At 36.9% G+C, this 20,884-nt stretch overlaps 2 protein-coding genes across 2 annotated transcripts in view; one reads left to right on the forward strand and one right to left on the reverse strand.

The window, feature by feature from the left end:
• The first annotated feature begins 131 nt into the window (after window positions 1-131).
• On the forward strand, window positions 132-11,623 carry LOC148308989 (dynein regulatory complex subunit 2-like). Its single transcript, XM_088260743.1, has 9 exons — window positions 132-409; window positions 2,084-2,197; window positions 3,850-3,988; window positions 5,088-5,311; window positions 6,296-6,493; window positions 8,103-8,291; window positions 9,694-9,846; window positions 10,653-10,783; window positions 11,343-11,623. Exons 1-9 carry the CDS (start codon window positions 311-313, stop codon window positions 11,467-11,469), a joined length of 1,374 nt encoding a protein of 457 aa, XP_088116869.1. The 5' UTR covers window positions 132-310; the 3' UTR covers window positions 11,470-11,623.
• A 91-nt stretch (window positions 11,624-11,714) lies between these two features.
• The window catches only part of LOC148308990 (putative multidrug resistance-associated protein lethal(2)03659), a 54,721-nt gene continuing 45,551 nt past the window's right edge, over window positions 11,715-20,884 (reverse strand). The window contains exons 22-23 of the mRNA XM_088260742.1: window positions 19,456-19,684; window positions 11,715-18,337 (exon numbers count right to left, since the gene is read on the reverse strand). Of these exons, the coding sequence (XP_088116868.1) occupies window positions 18,302-18,337; window positions 19,456-19,684 (265 nt within the window). The 3' untranslated portion in view covers window positions 11,715-18,301. The remainder of the gene's footprint in view (window positions 18,338-19,455; window positions 19,685-20,884) is intronic.

Here is a 20,884-nt window from a genome sequence, read left to right on the forward strand (position 1 = left end):
ACTTCACAATGATACATTTAAAACGAAAAATAAATAAGTAATTTTACGAGGTATTTACCTACCTTATTGCGTACTTACATGCATTGTTATTCCATTTTTGAAATTTATATTCCTCATCAATCATTTTTGCAATTTACATTTCTTTATTGAAATGACGAGATATGAGCGGTTTTGTGATTATACGAATTGTCGATAAAGTAAAATAAATAGATAGAAGATATGCTTATTTAATGTTTTATTCATTTTATATTCGTAAACTAATATTTTTGTAAAAACAACATTATTGAGTATTTTAACATAAAACAAGAAAATGGTTAAGTTAACAAAGGAGGAAAAAAAGGCGCTTAAATTAAAAAAGGCGGAAGATCTAAAAAGAGCTAAAGAAGAGGAAAAAATCCAAAGGAAAAAAGTATGTTCCACATAATAAATTTCAATATATCGGATCTCCAGAATTATACATTTTGATCTTATTTTTAAACAAGCTAACGTAATTTGTGTGCTTTAGTGTTAAATGAGTGATTCACCCTATTTAGGTAATTCAGGGTACTTCAAAAGACATCAACATCCAAGTTACAATGGTCGGATCAATATTTTATGTGCTCTTTTTTTTCATTACGTTTAAAATATGAAATACAGTAGAGTATCGGTTATCCGACTTACCGGGGCAATGCCCCTTCATTCCTTTACTCGACTGCACGCATTATATTATATTCGACAGTCTTCAGTCCTCAGTACTTACGTAGCTCTTTCGCTGAAGGAAACATCGTCTACCAAGCTTTTACTTCTGATGCGTCTGCGAGATTTGGCGGCCAGAAATGATTTTTTTAAAATCATTTTCCGTGTTATCCGACGTTTTCGCTTATCCCACCTTGCCGTGGCCGGTTTAGGTCGGATAATCGAGACTCTACTGTAGTATTTATGGATAAATAAAAATACGCTTTTGTATTAGGTTTGGCAACGCTGCAAACCCAATGCTTTACAGCGTTCCCAATAATAGTTTTGTATGGTTTGTGCATATTGGCTTTGAATATATATTTCTTTAGATATAAATAATACGCATGCAGCAGAAGTGAAACGTCTTTTAAAATATGGAATAAGAGAGTTTGATGACAACTCTGTCAGAGATGCTCTCTCTCTCTCTCTCTCTCTATCATATATCATAGAGAGAGAGAGAGAGAGATATATCATTTAAATATTCATTACAATACCAACATTTTGAGTGTGTCCAAATACTTGTTCACAAAATCTGGATTATCTCCAATTACAGGAGTTATTTAGGATCTCTCATACTAATATAAGAGTTTCTGCTTAATAAAAAGCTTCTTTACATCTCACCAATAGATGTCTCTAGTGAAGTTCTAGTGATTCAAGAACAAGGTTTCTAAATTGGTTCATGTATAAAGAACTTCCAAGAATTTGAGTAGTGTGGTTGTCAATAATGGGTAGAATTAGTGAATGTTACACGTGTGTAAAGTGATCACTTACACCAGCCGATGACGGTCGTCAGCCCCGTAAATGCCCAGACTTCCATATTCTTCTTCATCTTTGATGAGATGTCAAAAAATAATCACAATACCATATTTTATCATTTTGACGAATTATATAAATATACATTGTAATTAAGAAACAAGCCCTTATCCGCACCCCAATGGTGCATAGGGCACTGCATCATATAAACGCAATGTTATCTTGATCGTTAACATATGAAGGAAAGGTGATCAACCCTCCGCTTCAGGTATCAGTCCAGGGAAATATAAAATAAATATTAGAGTGAACAAAATTACTCATATTCATTCGACCCCCCCCTCTGGGAATCGAACCCGGGACCTTCAGAATGGTAGCTAAGCGTGCTGACCATTACACTACGGAGGCGGACAATTGTAATAACAAAAGCACAAATATTGTAACGTCTCATTGATTTTGAAAATTAAAATAAAAAATCTCTTAAAAAAGGTGCCGGAACGCTGTTCCGCCGCGTTACTTGGAAAAAAGCCCTGGTTATACTAGAATAGGCTTTCATACATATTTTTATTTAGAATTTAAGAGTAGGTTTTGTATTACTAAAACCATAAATGTATTTTAGGATGAAATCAAGAGAGAAGAGGACATGCTCCAGCTTAGCAAATCGAAAATGGACAGATCATGGAGGCATTTTATGATCAATTTGAAATTACCATTTTTTCGCGAAGAGGTTAAGGTAAGCAGATGCACACTAGATATCAAATGACTTTGGAATCACACAAATGGAGTATTTAATAAAAATGACGCCATGGAAATTATCCTGGATACATTTATTTATTTATTTATTTTTATAAATCACAATTTTTAACATATATTAAAAATAAAAATAAAAAGTTATTTTGCAGAGACCCACCAAGCCACCTTGTGTGTCTTGTCGGTGGAGTTCTTTTTGCATACATTTTTTTATTGTTTTTTAACCATTTTAACCTAATATATACACACAAAAAAGGAGAAAAATTAACAATATAATCTTTTTTACAATGTTCATAAAATTAACTCTTGTTCATTTACCCATTCCTTTATTTTGTATATATCCAAAATTATTATTTTTATTATTCCCATACCTTTTCTTCTTCATGGGAATACCTTCATCTGGGAATGAGAAGTCGCGGCATACTTCATTATGGGAATATGAAGAATACCCAGACTTCCCATGCCTTTTCTTCATGATGAGAATACCTTCATCTGGGAATGAGAAGTCGCGGCATACTTCATTATGGGAATATGAAGAATAGCCAGACTTCCCATGCCTTTTCTTCATCATGGGAATACCTTCATCTGGGAATGAGAAGTCGCGGCATACTTCATTATGGGAATATGAAGAATAGCCAGACTTCCCATGCCTTTTCTTCATCATGGGAATACCTTCATCTGGGAATGAGAAGTCGCGGCATACTTCATTATGGGAATATGAAGAATAGCCAGACTTCCCATGCCTTTTCTTCATCATTTGAATACCTTCATCTGGGAGTGGGAGGTCTTGACATACTTCATAATGGGAATATTAAGAAAAGCCAGACTTCCCATGCCTTTTCTTAACTAACTAACTAACTAGCCATCACGCCGCTTCCCCGCAGGGGTAGGCAGAGAGAATAGAATGCCACACCACTCTGTCTTTGCAAACATTCTTCGCCTCTTCCACGTTCATGCATCTCCTCATACATACCCGCCGATTGTTACGACTCCTAACCTGACCAATTTTTAAGTATTTGGCATACCTGATCGTGCCATGTTTTTCTCGGTCTTCCTCTGCTCCTTTTTCCACTTACACTCGCCTCATAAATTTGTTTTACCGTTCTTTCATCACTCATTCGTTCTCCAAACCATCTCAAAACACCTTTCTTAATTTTATCGATAATGCTTATCTCAGCTTTGCATTCCTTCCTTATTTCACTATTCGCACATCTACCATACATCATTTTGTCACACATTCTTCTGAAAGATCGCATTTCAACTGCATTCAGTCTACTTTCATCCTTCTTTTGCCAACTCCATGTTTCACTTCAATACATTAGAGTTGGAACCAGGACTCCGTTGTGCACTGCCAGTTCAGCTTCCGCTGATAGGTTTTTATTTGCTATAACTGATTTCAGTGCACCATTTACTTTGTTCCCAGCATTCACTCTCCTTTCTATGTCATTATCAATCTTTTCTTCATCATTTGAATACCTTCATCTGGGAATGGGAGGTCTCGACATACTTCATAATGGGAATATGAAGAATAGCCAGACTTCCCAAGCCTTTCCACCTTCACGGTAATACCTATCATCTGGGAACGGAAAGTCTGTGCATCAGTCAGGAGTAATTATTTAATTATAATTTGAACAGGCGATTTGGAGTGTTTTTGAGCGTGTGATGGACAAAAAGGATTACCTATTGAAAGAAATGCAGAACCAGATGCGTGAAGCGGAGAGTCAGCAACGACTGAGCTTAGCAGCTTTCAGTGACTCAGTTCACCATCAGTTAAGTATGATGTTACATATACAATTTAATAATTTATTACATCAATTAATACTCCCAGTTAAATTATTATAAATAAATAACTATTTTTACATCTCAACTGAGATGTCAAAAAATGTAAAAATAGCTCCTCGAACCCTTATCCGCATCCCAATGGTGCATAGGGCACTGCATCATAAAAACGCAGTGTTATCCTTGATCTTTAACACACAAAGTAAATGTGATCAGCCCTCCGCTTTAGGTACCAGTCCAGGGTAATATTGAATAAATATTAGAGTGAAAAAATCACTTATATTTATTAGACCCCTCTCTGGGTCGAACTCGGGACTTCCGGAATGGTAGCCGAGCGCGCTGACCATTACACTACGGAGGCAGATACTAAAATAACTCCTAGGCAGATAAAACCCAGAAAGTATTCGGACTCACTAAAAATGTTGAGAGTGGTAGAAATAAGACTACATGACTCCCCAATCTGCAGATTTTGTATGGAGGATAATGAAACACCAAACCACATTCTCAATAACTGTGATGCACTCGCTCGCAAACAAAGTCATATCCTTGGAGGACCACTACTGGACTCCGAGAAGGTGAAGCTCCTACCACCAAGACAGGTCGTGAGCTACATGGGTCATGTAGGTCTTGAGAGTGAGCTATGATACAGAGGGAGGTCGCAATAGACCTAATATGGTCGCAGTGACATAAGGGATGCAAGATCCCTAGACCTTATAAAAAAAAGTTGTAGAAGTATAATGTATATATTTGAAGCACTAACTATGTAATTTTCCATTTTATAATAAAAATGTAATTTTGTTTTAAAATCACTATAATTATTTTATTTTAACTTAATTATAATGTCTACCGGTTTCGAAGCTAACCGCTTCTTTATTAAGACTGATTAAGAAGCGGTTGACTTCGAAACCGGTGGACATTATAATTAAGTTATAATAAAATATTTATAGTGATTTAAAAACTAAGTAACATTTCAATTATATATGTTGTAGAAGTAGTTTGAATCCACCAGAACCTCATCTCTGTTATAATTTTTTATTTTTTCTTGATAGCCCGATATGTAAAATGTTGTCTATATCATCGGAATATCATTGCAGCCCAGTTTCACGTGTTCTTGCAAGACATGGGTGAGAGGTTTGAGCTGGACGCAGCGGAGGCGATGCGGCGGGGGGAGGACGAGAAGAGCCACGTGGAGAGCATGAGGCAGCGCTCCGAGTGGAGCATGGCCGTGCTGAGCTGGGCCATGCGCGCCCAGGCCAAGGAGGCCAGCGACCACTTCCAGGGAGAGGCCGTCGTCCAGTATTACGAGAAAGATCTGACGGTGAGTACGGAAGGTGTGAGATGGAATCAACAAGTTGACTGCCCCCACACGATGGACTGATCAAGTTACGACAGCAGTAGGCACCTCGGTGGTTGGAGCGCTACGTGCAGCGCAGTTAAGGGATAACTGGAGAAGAGTCATTGCTTCCACAAAAGCGTTTACCCAATTACGCCATGGCGTCCATCGATAGGTATCTAGATCTTCCTGGCTAGAATGCAATACTTCTTTTCTATCATTATTTTTATTGAATTTGACTCATTATTTTCATTAATAATTACTTCTTATTCTTCTTCTTGGTGTAGGTCCGTTTTAAAAGGGATTAGCCTCCTGCGAGGTCGATTCCCGGCTGTCGATCCATTTCTTTGGTGGTCTGCCCGGGAGTCATCAACCAAGAAGAATATTTTTGACATCTCATCAAAGATGAAGAAGAATATGGAAGTCTGGGCATTTACGGGGCTGACGACCGTCATAGGCTGGTTTAAGTGATCACTTTACACACGTGTTGATTCAAGAACAAGGTTTCTAAATTGGTTCATATATACAGAACTTCCAAGAATTTGAGTAGTGTGGTTGTCAATAATGGGCAGAATTGGTGAATGTTACACGTGTGTAAAGTGATCACTCAAACCAGCCTATGACGGTCGTCAGCCCCGTAAATGCCCAGACTTCCATATTCTTCTTCATCTTTGATGAGATGTCAAAAATAATATGAAAATAACTCCTGGAATTGGAGATAATCCAGATTTTGTGAACAAGTATTTGGACACACTCAAAATGTTGTAACCAAGAAGATATTAATAATTTTACTTCTTTAATTTGTATCATGTCAGGTCTTCCTGACGTCGACTACCGTATTGAGAGTAATTGTCCTTGTCTTGGGCAGCTCTAAGCAGTGCTTCAACGGTCCTGATCCCTGTCCAATCTCGTATATTCTGATATAATAATTAATAACTGAACGTTTCCAATAGCATTAACTCATTGCAGTTGCACAATGACCGAGAGGAGCTGGAGAATGTGTTGGAGCGACGCTTTACCCTGATATCGGATCTCTACAAAGAGGTGCTGAAGGAATACTTTGCAAAAACCGCCGAAAACAGGAAGAGGCTGGAGAAGCTGAAACCAAAAGACACAATGATGTCCAAGGTCATCATCAAGCAGGACCGTCGGATGGGAGAAAATTTTGTAATTATATTTATCATAAAAACTAAATTAAATACAGTATACAGAATACTAATATAAGAGTTTCTGCTTAATAAAAAGCTTCTTTACATCTCACCAATAGATGTCTCTAGTGAAGTTCTAGTGATTCAAGAACAAGGTTTCTAAATTGGTTCATATATAAAGAACTTCCAAGAATTTGAGTAGTGTGGTTGTCAATAATGGGTAGAATTGGTGAATGTTACACGTGTGTAAAGTGATCACTTAAACCAGCCGATGACGGTCGTCAGCCCCGTAAATGCCCAGACTTCCATATTCTTCTTCATCTTTGATGATATGTCAAAAAAGAATGTAAATACAGTATTATGGTGGTTTGGCTATGTGGATAAAGAATATATGGATTATGAAAATAAGAGAAGCAGGTATTGGAATATTTTAGAGTTTATTTACGGGTCTGATACACTCGTGAAAAGATGCATTTACTTTAACCTGTCCGGGTTTTTTTTTAATAAAAAAAAAAAACTTGACATAATTATTTATCATCAACATTTTGAGTGTGTCCAAATACTTGTTCACAAAATCTGGATTATCTCCAATTACAGGAGTTATTTTCATATTATTTTTTGACATCTCATCAAAGATGAAGAAGAATATGGAAGTCTGGGCATTTACGGGGCTTAGTCTGGGCATTTAAACCAGCCTATGATGGTCGTAAGCCCCGTAAATGCCCAGACTTCCATATTCTTCTTCATCTTTGATGAGATGTCAAAAAATAATATTATTTATCATAATCAATGCTGTAAGCACCATATTTTCTTGAATAAAAAGACCAATGTATGGAAAATCGATGTATGACAGAATTGAAAATGACAATATTAGAAAGGAATATGATGCTAAACTAGGAATAATTGAAAAGATTAAGAAAAGTATTTTAAGGTGGTATGGACATGTGGAGCGAATGGATAGCGAGAAAATTACTAAGAAAGTATATTTGGCAAATGTGGACCAGGAAATAGAATCAGAATGGCCAAAAAGGACATGACCAGATCAATCAGAACCTAATGTATGGTTGTGGCATAATTCCACGTATTTGGAGGCCATGTATGTATACTGATGTAAAGGAGGCTAGGAATGTTAGTCAGGACAGATAAGTGTGGCGTTTCATCCTCTCTGCCTACCCATTGAGAGAAACAATGTGATGGTAGTAGTAGTTTGTACGAATACCATTGCTTCTTCTTCTTCTGTACGTGTCATATCAGGTCCCCCTGACGTCAACTATCACTCGAGAGTAATGTTCCTTGTCTCGGGCAGCTCTAAACAGCGCCTCGACAGTCCTGATCCCTGTCTAATCTCGTATGTTCCGGAGCCAGGAGATCTGTCTTCTGCCCACATTTCGTCGACCTTCTACTTTGCATTAAATGATTAGGTGCAATAGCTTGTACTTCTCTCTTCTCAGCACATGCCCCAGATATGACCTTGATATCAGTCACCAACTGTCTCCCTGCTCTTGCTCTTTGTGGCAAATTTGCGTTGCTGACCTATTGGTCCATGGAATACATAGCATTCAACGATATAACCACATTTTGAATGCCTTTTTTACCATTGCTATAATTATAATAAACTATGATTTCAGATAACACTAAAGAAATTGAGGCACGAAGTACAGTTGTATGAAGATGGAACCGTCATGGCGGGCATCCGGGCCAACTACAAGAAGAACAGAGACGCTTATAACACCGCCAAGAACAACATGGACTCTGATCTTCAACTGGATACAGAACAGTTCACCAATCTCGTGGAAATGAGTAACGGAACTGTTAAGGTTAGTCGGAACTTACACAAGCTAGTAAGGGCCAAACCCCGAGTACCCAACTCATTCCTGCTATATTCTTCTTCTTCTTCATGGGCCTTGTAAGATCCCCCCAATATTGGCGATCACTCTGGCAAAGGCTTCGCGATCCTGCGCCGTCCAGAACAACTTCTTCACTCCCCTCATCCCGGTCTAGTCCCGAATTTTGCAAAGCCACGGTGTTCGTTTTCCGCCAGCTCCTTGGCGGCCTGATGGGAAAATCCTATCATTATAATTTGCAGAATGTAATATTTTTCTGCACAAAATACGTGACCCAGATATGAAATCTTCCGAACCATGATATTGGAAAAGAGTTCTCTGTGTGATCCAGCTCTTCTGAGAACTTCTATTTTGCTATACTTTACCTACTCTGAAAGCTCCCCCCACATCCCCCACATCTTATTACAGTAATCAATCATGCAAAGTTTTCCGCGGTAAATGATAATTAAAATAGATTTTTTTTTGAACCAACGAACCTAACTAGTGTTCAAGGGCTAAATCACGCATTCGTCTCAAAACCATCAATTCCTCACTGTTCTAGACGACTTCTTCAACCTAGTTGATGGCGGAATATGCCGGAGGGTAATCCGGACACCACTACTGGACAACTGTCCAGTAAATTAAGCAAAATCCTTTTTCGATAAATTTATCGAACATCAGGGATGAATTCAGTCTTGAAGCAATCCAAAAAATAAATTGCCGGAACGGAGGCACAAAAAAGTTCAGTTATGGTGGAGAGTGACCGGAGCATTTCGTCCTAACGTAACGTAACATCGCTTGCGGCGAACATATTACATTACAACATTATGACATTGCCAACTGACCGCGATCAGCGCTCGTTTAGAACACAACTGCTCGCTCGTGGCCTTATGCTCAGTGTTGCCATATGCCGAATCAAAAAATCTGAACTACAGTCTAGAAATCTGTATTAAATTTGTATAGAATCAATAACCCAAAATCTGTTTGTCTTTGCAATTTTGCAGTTAAAATGTCGAACGATAAAAATTACAGCTTACTCTAGATAAAGAAAAAAAAAATTCCCCGCAGTTTAAGGAATTTCCCGTAGATTGGCAACCCTGGTACTGACCTAAAATTGCATCCGACTTCGGATGGAGCATTCAGAACGAGCGGCGAGCAGCTCGGCTCGCTGTACTGACTATACAAATGCTCGCATCGTAACGTGTTACGTTGCGATAAAATAGCTCCGGTCAGTCCCTACCATTATAGCGTATTTCGGATTACAGAGCATTCAGATTAACGAGCTGGCCCTGTACTTCCATTTTTGGATTGAAATGCAATGCCGACAATTTCAGTCACCGATCCGCCTCTGGTTTCATATTGTATTGTCCTTGATTTAATGTTAAATGCTTTTTAGTGGCTAGAAGGGGTAGTGAAGAAAGGGGAGCAGATTATGACTGGGATGAAGTTGTGCCGGAAGATGCAAACCGCCGCCGAGCTCTCGTGGAGTGGGAAGGACGAGCCGCTGCTGATATACGGAGCTTCAACGGACACGCCCAGGATGAATGAGGTACTAGAGCACACCTGTTGGATGAGGGATGACTTTGAACTTATAAACCTTGTCATTGTCAAACTTGAAGATTACAGAAAACTCTTCCTCTTGTATTATGTACGCCTTGTGTCCGTTTTTTAAGAGGGATCAGCCTCCTGCTATGTCAATCCATCTCTTTGGTGGTCTGCCTGGGAGTCGTCTACCTTGGGGTTTGCCATACATTGCAATGTGGGGGAGTCTGTATGGTTTCATTCCCCATTAACATCTCATTCGTAGGGTGAATAATTCATTCTCTGATATAATCTCTTCTTTTTCTGCTTGATGTAGGCCTTGTGTCCTGTTTTTAAGAGGGATTAGCCTCCTGCGATGTCGATTCCCAGCTGTTAATCCTTCTCTTTGGTAGTCTGCCCGGGAGTTAGAGTAATGTGGGGGAGTCTGGATGGTTATATTCATGTGCATACCATTGTCTCCTTTGTTGCCTTCCCCACCTGACGACATCTTCGATCTCGCATATTTCCCTTATCCTGGTGTTCCTTATTCTGTCTCGTAGACTCTTGCCAGATATGCTCCTTAGAGTTTTCATTTCTGACACTCTAAGCGCGTGTTTTGTGCCAACGGTGTCCGCTCTACTTTCGATCCCATACGTCAAGAAAAGGATTACAGAAAAGTGGTGATGATAATATTTATTAAGCTGTGAATTTTGAGAAGAAAAGGGCAATTTCATAGTCCTGAAGCTCACCCCCGTCTGCCTCATTTAACAATCTTTACTGTCAATGTTACAATATAACAATGTATAAAAAATCAACCGAAAGTTGTTTCTGCAGACACTGGAACAATACGAAGATCTGAAAAAGTTGTGGGCATTGGTGGCAGAAGCAGACATCTCGAGAAAATCCCTTTTAAACGAGCGAAATCATTTGGTCGAGGCAAACGCTAAACTGGCAGAATATTTCAAGTAAGTTCTATCCGTCTTGAGACTTACTCAGTACCCACCGACAGAAATAATTTCAGGAGAATGTTTGTGTGGTATCAGTGGCGTGCACATATAATTAATTAGGGTGGGCAGTAGATGTAGGTAGTAAGGTAAGCTAGTAGTAGACTACAGGTGTCCAGTGGCAGAATCAGGATTAAGGTCTTCTTCTTTTTGTAGATCCTACTTACCCAACTTACCTTACTAAGTAGTACATAGCTTGATTTACTAGATAAGCTAGGTACCACTTAGTAAGGTAGGGTAGGTACTTGTTGCATTTTTATATGTCACGTGGGTGAGTTAGGATAGGCACTGCTTTTCTGCCTATATGGAATGCACGCCCCTGGCAATGATTGCACTGATGAAGAGTCCAAAGGTACTTCTCAAAATTGGACTAAAATTTTAGTGAGTGGTTATATACTAATGTTACTGACATTTTTGTGAATAAAAAAAAAGTAAAACTTAATTTTGCGTCAATCAAATGCAGTGCCTTTAACAGTGCGAATTGCCAATTTGTTGTGCTTAATTACCTGTTTTGCTGCAGGAAGTGGATGGAGGAACGAAAACTTGGATCAGATCTTCAGGAGCCTCCCAGCACCGGGACGCTGAGTGTTGTAGAGGCGGCCCATGAATTCAAAAAAATTGCTTGCGGGAATATCAAATACATTTGAAAGTTGTCTAAATTTATTTAAAAAATGTCCCTTTTTAATAAAACGCATTTCATTGTCCACTCGTTCCGTTATTATTAAAACTAGAAAATATATTTACTAAACAACTGTACAAAAGCATGTTTTTATAACAGTCCTGGCCATATGTATGAGACACCGTCTTTAAATACTGCAATTCTTGGAATTTTAATTAAGGTAATTTGGAATAATGGAGATATTTAATAATAAAACAAAAGGTAAAAATGTGTAATTTTTTTATATATTTAAAAATTTGTGACATTATTTTTAAAATATAAACAATACAATCCGTACTAAATACGTTATATCACCGGTGAGAAATATCGGACTGAATAAACTCTACATTTTTGCTTATTGAAAAACAGCATATTATATAGTGAGTTGGTGATGATACAATGACATTAAATGCATTCTCCTTTCTTCCCGTGACGTGTGCTAGCCAATCATATGTCTCGCAGCTATGGAGAATGCAAGACAACAATTTGTACATATCGCTCACTCCTTTCAACGTCATATATCAAAAATCGTCAATATTCAGTTGCTCATGTTTTCGGAATGCCCAGAAAATGTACTATAGCCCAGCAAAAGCCGCATATTTTTAACTTAATATTTACCCGCTACAGGGCAGAAAGTGTTGTTTTTGCATTTTGAAGAAAAGGCATTGTTTAATTATTTTTTAAATATACTAAATATTTTTCAAATGGAGAAAAAACATTCAGGTTTTACCTAAAAAGGTCTGTTGCACAGTAAAAAGTTCAATAAGTGGCTTGATATTTATTTTTAATACATTTTATTATATTCTTAAACTTTACAAATCTCTGAAAAATCAAGTTTTTTGATACATATATGACGTCCTTGAAAAGAGTGAGCGATATGTCAATCATTTAAAATGTAGACCGTTTCATTTTTTATATTGTGAGTGTATTGGCAAAAAACGTTAACTCGAAAATATGCAATGTTGACTTAATGACGCAGTATTATAAAGTTTTCAACGTTCTATAAACTGGCAAAATACACTAAATAGTTTAAAATGTCATTCATGTGGTTTTAAAAGTAAAATTCAACTTTAAAGTTTAATAGCAGGTGTTTTATTCAAGCTAAAAGCTTTATATCACAGGGATTATTCAAACAGGGATTTTAAGTTAAGGGTTTTTTGCCAGTATTCCCGCAATATCTTCCTAATTTCTTAAAATATTTAAATAAAAACAGTACCAATTGGTTTGTGACTCTAAATAAATAAATATAATTCAGCAGATCAATTTATAAAATTTTAAATCTAATAATATTGTTATACATAAAGTTTAAGTAAAATATTGCGAGTGGTACTATTCTGTAATCCTTAAAAATTTAGATTTTAACGTATACATAATATTTTCATAAAAAAAAATTTGTTTGAATACAATACTGATATAAATTTTAATATTAAGTACATTTCGGTTTACATTATACACCAAATTTTATAGGAATGGGTAATGAGACACTCCCATTGATGAACAAATTATGTTATTTGTTTAACCTTATGGAAAAGTGATTTTGACAGGAAAAATGTGAATATCCCTTAATGTTGCTTTTATTGACAATAGTTGAAGTTGAAATGTAACAATTTTGTAATTTTAGCTCTGGTAAGTATCTGAAAACGAGAAAAAAATACTTCGCAAGTAGCCGCAATAGCTAGTGTAGCGACACGACCGCTGCGCAAGACGACCTGCTCACTACCGGCGCTGCTTAACACGCTACGACATGTGCATATAAGCATGCACACACTGAGAAACGCTTGTGTATTGGTGATTTCATCCCAGATTTTTTCACAAATTATTTATTTCCATCTCTGCAAACGAATAACTTTATATAATACTTTTATGTAATACTTAATTTTATTACAGAGGAATACAAAATTTGTGAGCCCGTATCTATAATATTTTATATTGATATTCTCATTATTTTTTAAAGTCGATTTGAAGTAAATACATATCACCGAGAAGAAAAGGTTAATGAATTATGTATAGTATAAACAATATGTGGTGGTACTGTACCAATTTGTGAAGCAAAAGCTTTGTCATCGATGACATTAATAACTTATTTCTATGAAAATTGTCATCGAATGCGTCACGGAACAAATAACAGTAGTTTATTCTCAAGTGGGTTCCATTACTAGCCACTTGTTGTAGGGAGTTTGGACCACATATGGCAAAAAATTTTAAAGAAAAACTGTCTGGCAATAATTTAATGCATTAAAATTCTGCATTTCCAGTGTAAACCAGCAAGGATAGAAAGAGAAATACATACCAACAAGAAGAAGAGAGAAGAGTATATTTAAGTATATAAGATGAATAAAATAGATGGAATGTGTTTTATCAATTCTTTATACCCTAGATTTTTTTGGTCAAGCAATTGTCAGCAGCAAATGTCAGATTTTGCCAGAATGTCCCCTTAAATAAAGAGGGGAGGAATATAAATAATTACCCACTTCCCAGCCCTCTATTCTGTATCCTAGGAACTCTAGTATCCTGTAGAATATCTCTCCAGAGCTCAGTGGGGGCAGTATCGCCCCCTTCAGAAACTAGTCGTTTTGTTTTCTATGTGGTGGATCAGTAAAATAAAATGATAAAAATTGACTATAATTATATACAAAAAACAAATAAATAAATAAAAAGGCACATGATTTATATCACAAGTATTTAAAAAAAAATTAAAACAAACATATTTTATATGTTAATAAACAGATTTCAATCTGTCATCGGATAGCGAATGGATCACCTTATACACTGTATGATATTTGCCATTCTACCCATTATAAAACATCCGCATGCTTTGATTTTTGAAACTTCCATATTGCCACCGGGAGAGTATTCTTTCAATTAAAGTTGAAATTTTACAAGAGATTGAAAAAAATTGTTTTTAAGTGGGCAAATTATGTGACACCCAATTTTTTCTCATCATTTTTACTTCATTGTGGTGGAATCAACACTTAGATCGGAAAAAAGGTTTATACATATAGGGTTGGCGTTCACAACAAATAGTGTTACGCAGAACACTGTTGCTAGTAAGTCTGGTGAGTCTGGTGAGTCGGTATCTAGTTAACCTAGAAAGGCAAGTAACGGATAAAATGACGATTCAACAAGAAAACTGCATGTCAGGCAGATGTTTTTACGTAGAAATAAGTCTACGTATTTCAAAATATTAATAAAATAAAAAATTAAACTTTCAAGGAGAATTTTTTAACAATGTCTAAAATACCTACATCTTATGCTTTTTACAAATTTTATTTAATATAAAAGGGAATCTTTATGAAAAAAAAACAATAATCCTAGATGAAGAAGAATATGGAAGTCTGGGGATTTACGGGGCTGACGACCGTCATAGGTTGGTTTAAGTGTCACTTTACACATGTGTAACATTCACCAATTCTACCCATTATTGACAACCACACTACTCAAATTCTTGGAAGTTCTATTTATATATATGAACTAATTTAGAAGCCTTGTTTTTGAATCACTAGAACTTCACTAGAGACATCTATTGGTGAGATGACATCTACTTTGACATCTTATCTTTGATGAGATATCAAAAAATGATATGAAAAATAACTCCTACAATTGGAGATAATCCAGATTTGTGAACAAGTACTTGGACACATTCAAAATGTTGTAAATAATCCTAGGACAATAAAAGTATTTTTAAAAATTTGTGTCCTCAGATGCTTGTACTTGAAAACGGAATTGAATATGAAGCTATGGTAGAGTACGTTCAGAAAGCAAACAAACTAATGTGTAAAGGCAACTAGCCATAACTCAACTTGCGGCTATTTGGCTTAACACGGCTCAAAGCATTCTTATAACCGGCCTCTATCATATACAATCACAGATTTCGCTCTATCTCCTTCCTTTACTGAAATATTCATTATCCAAATAGCCGCAAAATTGTATTTGATACATGTTTTATAACTCCTTTACCTCAAAACTACTGTTTTTAACTTGCGGATATTTGCCCTTGCACATTAGCAAATAATTATTTTGATTACCTACCTAGCTAATTTTTTATTTCTTTGCATATTTATTTGTCTTTGTGTGGTACATAACTGTACATTTTAACTGCTAAGTGGTAACGTAAGCCAGTACAAATTTAATGAAAACATCTTTAAAATTAAGTAAATACATAATACCGTCTTTTCACATTGTTGAGATTGCATTTTAAATGCACCGATAATTAATTTAAATACATATTTAATTATTTTAATATGATATTAACATGGTAATGTATTTTCAAAACGTTACAAGTCTAGTCACTGCAATTTGCAATAGAGCGACTTATGTAATTTTTTAAGTTATATGACATTTTGCACAAACTTAATAATAAATATTTTTGATATAGTGCATAAGATTTTCTTCTTCTTTGTAAAATGAACCGAGTAGCAAAAGTTGGGTTTGTATATAGCTACAAAGTGGGATTGGTAAGGTGTTTTTTTTAGAACACTATAGCCGCATGCATACTACATGGAATTTTACCATCCGGCAGTCCGGTTTTGTAAAATAAAAGCGGCTACGACAGTTTTGCATGATCGAATTTACGCGCAACGTGTTCACGCGCCGATCAAGAGCACCGATCCGAAGAAAGATAGACAAAAGCACAAGCCAATCCAAGCCAATCATCGTTTTATCACGCTAACTGAAGTGCCGGACGGTAAAATTCCGTGAAGTGCACAATAGCTAATTTCTAATAAATTTGTGCACAAATTTTTTGTTACTATAGCTGGTAGCTTTTCTACATTGTATTGTTATTTTTCAATAAAAATAACAGCTTTTGTGCAGTTCGTAATGATTTTAATATGGAGAACAATACACACAGCCATTACAGAGACTTTATTTTTCAAAATTTTATGATAATCTGACCTTTTGTGTCCCAAATATGGTTGGGTTAGGTTATATTAGGTTAATTTATGTATTAATTTTAAATCAAAGATAGATTTTTTGAGTCTACTAAGTTGTATTTTATTAACAAAAACACATAAAAAATTTATATTGTGACAATTTTTTTGCCTTGTTAGGGCATTATCAAACGAATGTTCGTTCGGCATTAATTTAATAATGCTTTAACAAGGCGAAACAATTGTCACAGTATAAATTTTTATGTGTTTTTTTTATAATAAAATACAATTTAGTAGACTCAAAAAATCTGTTTGATTTAAAATTAATACATAAATTTAAATAGGATTCTACAAATTAAACGCCAAATCAATAAATATGTCAGGTTAGGTTAGCCAGAGGAAAGATCCCGGCGAAGATTACCAGTGCAGAGACTCTAAATGAGGTCTAGGACCATAGCAGCCTCCCTTAAGTAATGCATGAAAGCGGATTCCGGGAAGGCAGCTGACGGAGAGGAGGGTTTTTTTTTAGTGGGTAGAAATCCCACACTACCCCAGGGAGCTTGGCGCCATTAGCTCCCTGTGGTATCTTTCTAAAAAATTTTCCCTCGCCGCAAAAAAAAGGGTTAGCCAGTCCCAAAGATGACAGATCAGAGGAGTTCTACTCTATATTGATATGGAGTTTACTTGTAAGTAAATATCAACTGACCAATCTGTTTAATGTGTCAATAATTGGGATCATTACCCTGCATTCATTTACCAAATACATAACTCCATACAATTAACAAATACCTATATATCTACATACACATGAGATAATTGAAAAAAATAAGGCAACATGGCATCACATTCATCTTAAAACGGACTATTCCCTAATTCCTAGATTCAAGAATAATTGAGATTTATATCATGACCGAAAATACAGAAAAACAGCTCTGGGGGTGTTAGTTTTCCAATGGTGCGTAGGGCACTTCATCAATATCTATGTTGGTGAATATTCGTTAAAATCGATTATATTCTGACAGTAATAGCTATAAATGAATTCATATTGTCAATTGTAAGTAAAACATGTATAATAAATCAGAAATGGAACAGTGTTGCCAATTAAAATAAATACACCCTACCTACAGCTACAAAATGGCGAAGATTCTCATATTTATGGCAAGGATTGAATTGAGAATTATTATTTACTAATAAGGCCAATAATTAATTTACGAATAATACTAACAATTTTCTTCTACAAATACCTAACTCTTCATTTCAGAAGCACATGTGAAGTGAACCATCTCAATTAAAAAAAAATTAAGTGATCACTTAATACAGGTGTAACATTCACCATTCTATCCATAATTGACAATAACGCCACTCAAATTTCGGTAATATAATAAATATAATATATATATATATATATAAAACCCTTATTCGCACCCCGTGCATAGGGCACTGCGTCATACATTATATTCATACGTGTTATCTTGATCGTTTACACATGGAGGAAAGGTGATCAGCCCTCCGCTTCAGGTACCAGTCCAGGGTAATATTAAATAAATATGACAGTGAAAAAATAAATATAATAATTTGAATAATTTATATAGCGCCATTTTAGTAAAATGCCGCCTCAAGGGTGCTTGTATATATCCTTAATTTGACTTTTTCTTTCACACCTGAGTTCTCGGCACCATCTGTGGTTGGGGTGAGTTTTTATTTTATTTTAGCAGAAGCCTTCATGAAATGTATGTAACATTCTATCCAAATTATTTTACATACTGGGAAACACCTGAAAACATTATTTGAAAAAAAAAAAACCTTACTAAACTCAACACTGCATTCATTCCTTTGCCGACGGTTTTTGACGAAATCTCATTATTGTAAATTTGGACTTATCTCAATTTCAAAACAAAGGGTTGGAATAAGTTTCAATGACGTTCTATCCTCTCTCGGTAGCTAGAGGTCTTTTCATGAATTAGATCTTGCGTGTTTGTTATTGTAGCTCTGAAAAAAAAACATTTCATTAAATTAAAAAAAAATAAATAATAAAACCCTTATCCGCACCCCGATGGTGCATAGGGCACTGCGTTATATAAACGCAGTGTTATCTTGATCGTTTACACATGAAGGAAAGGTGATCAGCCCTCCGCTTCAAGTACCAGTCCAGGGTAATATTGAATAAATATTACAGTGAAAAAATCACTCATATTTATTCTTACCCCCCCTGGGAATCGAGCCCGGGTCCTCCAGAACGGTAGCCGAGCGTGCTGACGATTACACTACGGAGGCGGACAGATTAAATTAAAAAATACAGAATTTACAATACAGAACAAAAATTCAACATTGACACATTGTTTGCGGGAAACTATTATAAGCGTTTTTTACATACTGCTGGTAGAGAGCGGGAGACGCTTATAAGCGTTCTATTTGCTTACTCTTGGTAGAGCACAAGAGACGCCTAAAATCATTGTACAGATGGGAATTGGGTTTGCGGTTACTTGTGATTAGTAAACGACTCTAATTTGTGTACCAATCAGGGTCGGGGTTGATGAACAAAACCGCCCGACAACAATGTAATAATATTCTTCAAAACCTTATTCGTACCCCAGTGGTGCATAGGGCACTGCATATAAACGCAGTGTTATCTTGATCGTTAACACATGAAGGAAAGGTGATCAGCCCTCCGCTTCAGGTACCAGTCCAGGGTGGTTTCCATTTTTTCGGAGGTCTGCCTGGGGATCTGCGACCTTCAGGGTTACCTTGAAGGGCGATACGTGGAAGTGTGTCTTCTGACATTCTGTTTACATGTTCATTCCAGTATTGCCTTCGTTGTCGTCCCCACCTTACGATATCCTCCGCCTTACACATGCTCCGGATGAAATACCAACATTTTTAGTGCGTTTTTTTTATTGCAATGTGCATTTGATCCCATATGTCATGATGGTTGCACACAACTTTATATATGCACGCAAACCATTGTCTCCTTCGTTGCCTTCCCCACCTAACGATATCTTCGATCTCGCAAATCTCCCTCTTGGCGTTTCTTATTCTGTCTCGTAGACTTGATTGCATTTAAAGAAAATACCTCGATAATTATAGAACTGAGAATATGAAATATTGACCTTGAGTGCGATATCGTAGAGCGCATCCTTCCCCGCCTGCAGGACCAGGGACCTGAACATTCCGCGGCCCCCGCGGCTGGCCGCCTCCGCCAGTAGCTCCTCGATGTCCTGCGAGGAGGCGGCTGCTTCCGGGGAGGGCGGGTGCTGCGTCAGCGCGCTCTGCGAGATCTCCCCGGGACACTCCCAGTTCAGCAGCTCAAACGGATGACCCACTTCCACCACCTTGCCACTGAAACGTCAAACTTGATTAAAATATTCAGCTTCTCAACAATATTTAATTCTTTAGCTACCAGGACTTTAGTGTTGACTATGCTTTAAATACCGCAATTTTAACCTTGCCCTTTTGGTGATATGTACTACAATTTGACTTTAAAAATGAGAATATCAATATAAAATATAATAGATACGGGCTCACAATTTTTGTATTCCTCCGTAATACTTTTCCGTCTTACATAAAAGTATTATAACATAAAGTTATTCATTTGCAACGATGGAATTGAAAAAATTGTAAAAAAAAACGGGAATAGGATCACTAATACATAAACGTCTCTCAGAGTATGCGTGCGTGCCGCACTTTAAGTACACGCGCACTTTAGCAGCACACGAGTTGTACACAGCGCACTTTATAGATTCCACCTTTCATCTCAAAAATATAACATGAAAATCTCCATTAACAAAATAAAGAGCATGGTCACTTCGAGACACCCAATACGATGCAAACTTGCAATCAATAATGAAATCATAGAGCAAGTTTTGCGATTTAAGTATTTGGGTGTCCAAGTGTCCAGCAGCAATAACCTCTACAATGAAGTAAGAGAGCAAGCAAATAAGGCCTCTGCTGTAGCTGGATGCTTAAATTTTTTTTATGGAGAAACAAATACATGCTGAAAGAGAGTAAGGTGAGGATCTATAAAACCTGCGCAAGACCGATCCTGACATACGGCACGGAAACAAGAGCCGACACCGTGAGAACAAAAAGCCTTCTTAGGACACCGGAAATGAAGACTCTACGACCCATTGCAGGCCTAACACTTCGCGACAGAGTTAGAAACTCAGATATAAGAAATATCTGCGATGTTGAAGATGTTGTGCGATGGGGAAGAGAAAGAAGACGTTTCTGGAGAGATCATGTGAGAAGAGCGAGTTCGGATCGAGTGGTGAGGGTGGCAGCGGACAGCAGCATAGGCGAGAGTAGACCCCCAGGAAGACCACCTAAACGATGGAAGGATAGGTGGTCTTCCACCTCCCAGGAGCGACCCGAGAATGACAGGACCTAGTCCTAAAAGAAGAAGAAGAAGACGAGTTGTCGTTCAGGGTGGTCTCGTGTCGCTGCGCTAGTTACGGCGGCAATTGCGATGTATTTTTTTCTCTTTTTAAGGTGTTTAGAGCTAACATTACAAAATTGATGCATTTCAACTGCAACTATGCT

Source organism: Brachycentrus maculatus, unplaced genomic scaffold (genome assembly GCF_059751285.1).
Source record: "Brachycentrus maculatus isolate JH-2025_06_01 unplaced genomic scaffold, ASM5975128v1 h1tg000142l, whole genome shotgun sequence".
NCBI lineage: Eukaryota > Metazoa > Arthropoda > Insecta > Trichoptera > Brachycentridae > Brachycentrus > Brachycentrus maculatus.

What these genes read in the sequence shown, in the direction of transcription:
- LOC148308989 (XM_088260743.1), top strand. Translation starts at nt 311, where the DNA reads ATGGTTAAGTTAACAAAGGAGGAAAAAAAGGCGCTTAAATTAAAAAAG. An exon ending in CTCAGTTCACCATCAGTTAA is followed by an intron (nt 3,989 to 5,087) that starts GTATGATGTTAC and finishes ATATCATTGCAG; the next exon opens with CCCAGTTTCACGTGTTCTTG. An exon ending in ACACGCCCAGGATGAATGAG is followed by an intron (nt 9,847 to 10,652) that starts GTACTAGAGCAC and finishes TTGTTTCTGCAG; the next exon opens with ACACTGGAACAATACGAAGA.